The sequence below is a fragment of the Nannospalax galili genome, unplaced genomic scaffold (genome assembly GCF_000622305.1).
Source record: "Nannospalax galili isolate Female #2095 unplaced genomic scaffold, S.galili_v1.0 scaffold321, whole genome shotgun sequence".
Lineage (NCBI taxonomy): Eukaryota > Metazoa > Chordata > Mammalia > Rodentia > Spalacidae > Nannospalax > Nannospalax galili.
The window spans coordinates 202,115-205,000 of record NW_008345972.1 but is presented as its reverse complement, the minus strand read 5'-3'; the positions used below and the strand labels follow the sequence as shown (position 1 = coordinate 205,000).

Below are 2,886 nucleotides of genomic sequence, written 5' to 3'. Positions count from 1 at the left end.
AAAAGGCTCCACTCTCCCTTACTCTGGGCTCTCAGCACGGATCCGTTGAGTTGGTGAGGTCTGAGAGCCCAAGCTTAAGCCCGAATAAACCATAAACCTTTGCTTTTGCATTTTGGTGTGTTGGGTCCTCGGTGGTCTTTTTGGGGTCCAGTGGATGGGGTACAACACTATAACCTACATATACACAGGCTGAGAGATCTAATTACTGTGTGGTGTGCAATATGAGATGTGACAGTTAAGATTAGTAAGTAAGACTGATGCAAAAGAACCTGTATTTGCCTCAGCCAGCTCTCAAGGAAATCAGGACTTCTTAGCAAACCACAGCCAACAAAGCTAACTTTGCTCGTGAATTTATTGCTATTGCTCAGTTAATTTTGACATTGTGGGAAGACACAAACATGTCCATCTGTGTTTCCAACACAGGGTGCTTATGACAATAGTGGCATAAGAGTGACAAGAGGATTCTTGTCTGCTCTCTCTATGTGGTTCTCAACATTCAGGGTTAAGTTCATCATACTACCTGGTCTGATTAAAAAAAAAATACTGCTCTTGGGGATGGACAGATTGCTCAGTGGTTGAGAGCACTGGCTTCTTGTGCAGAGGTCCCAGGTTTGGTTCCCAGCACCTATATGGCGGCTAACAACCATCCATAATTCCAGTTCCAGGGGCTTGGACACCCTCTTCTGGCCTCCACAGGCATTGCATGACATGGATGCACTTACATACGCACAGACAATACACTCATACAGCTAAAATTTAATAATAATAATAACAAAACACTCTTCTTTCCATCAGTGTTGAGAGGCACATTTTGAAGTCCACCCTGGGGCAGTGGAACAGATCTTGACTTTTGTCTGAGCCATTCCTTATGATCCCAGGCCATCTGCGTGCTGAGAAAAGCCTGACAGCCTGGGGTCCCTCGCCCTACCTGTCAGCACTGTCATCCCAGTCTGGAGGAGCTTGCGTTTTTCTGGGACTAGCACTTAATGCTGCTTTCCCACTTGTTTTCAAAATGTTCTGTAAGGAAAGAAAAAGTGAGAACTTTTGGGAAAAGGAGCATTATTCATTTATAAAACAGCAGTTGCCTCCACTGTGTGTTAGGCACTGTACCTCTCCGTAGGGAAACAGCAGCCAGGCAGATGGACTGACTACTGACTCTTGCTCTCCATGGTACGGGAAGGATGATACAGAGACCCGGGGGTTGGGTGGGGGCTGGAGCCTGCAGGGTGGGGGCGTTGCTTTAAGCAACTGTGAAATGTAACATCTGAGTGAAGCTGAAGGAAGAGGGACAGAGCTGGTGCTGAGGACTGAGATGAAGTATTGGCCCAGATGGAACACACCTGCCTTGTTAGAGGAGTGTCCAGGAGGCCAATGGGACAGGAATGTCCTGTGAGCACTGAGGGGGCTCACTCATGAGGTCAGTACTGAGGGGGCTCATGAGGTGACCTCAGAATTAGGGTAAGCCAGGAGGGTAAGATGGATAACCTGGACTCCCATTCTGAGACACGGGCACATGGTCCCCATTTGACAAGCTCTGGGGAAGGATCAGCTTGACTACTGTATGGAAAGGTGACTGCAGGAGGCTAGGATGAAGGGAAGGGGCCCATCTGGACAGGAGAGGGCAGTGACATGCCTCACTACGACCAGGGAGGTGAAGGTTGACAGATGTTGGTTAAGCTAGGACAGATGGACCAGCTGGGAGACTGGAAGCTAGAACTCCAGGATAGGTCCAAGGGCCTTGTCCTGTTCAAAGTAAGAGCTTCTGTGGGGTGGGGGCCTAAGGGCAGGAGATGGGTGCCTGGAGTGGGTGCCAGACAAGCACGAGGCTGTAAACCATAAGCCTTTTCTACTTCCAATTTGACCAGCGCAGCCCTCCCTGTGACAAAGCCTCAATTCCTGTGTGACTGGGACAGCAGAAAGTCACCTGGAAAACAGGAGGAAGCGCCTTCTCAAAGCTGACGGCCTTACTTCTCACACCTACTTGAAGGACAAACATAACTCTGGGTTGGTTTTGCTTTTTCATCTTCATCAGAGCTCATTCTTGTTTAAAAGTTGGTCCCTCCGAGTACTTTGTTCTCTTACTCCATTCCTGGCCTGGCAGCCACCCATCCCTCCTCCCTAAGCACTCCTGTCTCCTCACTTCCAGTAACTGGGAGGGCCGTCCCTTCCTTAGCCTTCAGATTCCACTTCTTTTGACGTTCAGTGACCTGCTCCCCCAGGTAGGCAGCGCCTTCACAGGGCTCCCCATACCCACAAAGAAAACTCCTCTTTCAGTGCTTTAGGCTGCTAGAGGCCTTAGCTACGTCTGCACTATGGTGCGGGACAATCCCACTCTTCGCTGAGGGAGGTCTCACCCCCATCCCGAGGGCCAATCTCACCACCTCCAACCTGAGAGGCAGCCTAGCCCTTGCTGAAGGGTCAGTCTTCCCCCACACTTGAGGAGCAGCACCACCCCCTTCCTGTGGGACAGTTTCACACCCACTCGTCTTAAGGATCAATCTCATTCCCTACCTGAGAGACAACCTCATCCTCCACCTGAAGGACACCACCACTCCTCATTTATAGGACGATACCAATTCAATCCTGAGGGCCAATCTTACACCTACCCCCACACCTCAGGGGCAGTCCCACCCCCTCACATCTGATGGACAGCCCCACCTCATACCTGGGGGGCAGCCCCCCTGATTGTCTGTGCTGAGGCACAGGGTCCTCTGCCTTACTGTCTTTCTTATGGCTGCGTGAAGCTTCTGAACTTAATTTTCTCTTCTGCTCAGCACACATGCTGTGAAGGTGGCCTGAAGGTGACCCTGAATGCAGAGGCATTTGGAGCATCACACACACACACACACACACACACACACACACACACACACACAACACAGAGAA

At 50.5% G+C, this 2,886-nt stretch overlaps 1 protein-coding gene across 1 annotated transcript in view; it reads right to left on the bottom strand.

Moving 5' to 3' along the window:
* The window catches only part of Pkd1l1 (polycystin 1 like 1, transient receptor potential channel interacting), a 151,820-nt gene that overhangs the window by 139,725 nt on the left and 9,209 nt on the right, over window positions 1–2,886 (bottom strand). The window contains exons 2-3 of the mRNA XM_029567884.1: window positions 1,111–1,219; window positions 929–1,017 (exon numbers count right to left, since the gene is read on the bottom strand). Coding sequence (XP_029423744.1) covers window positions 929–1,017; window positions 1,111–1,219 — 198 coding nt within the window. The remainder of the gene's footprint in view (window positions 1–928; window positions 1,018–1,110; window positions 1,220–2,886) is intronic.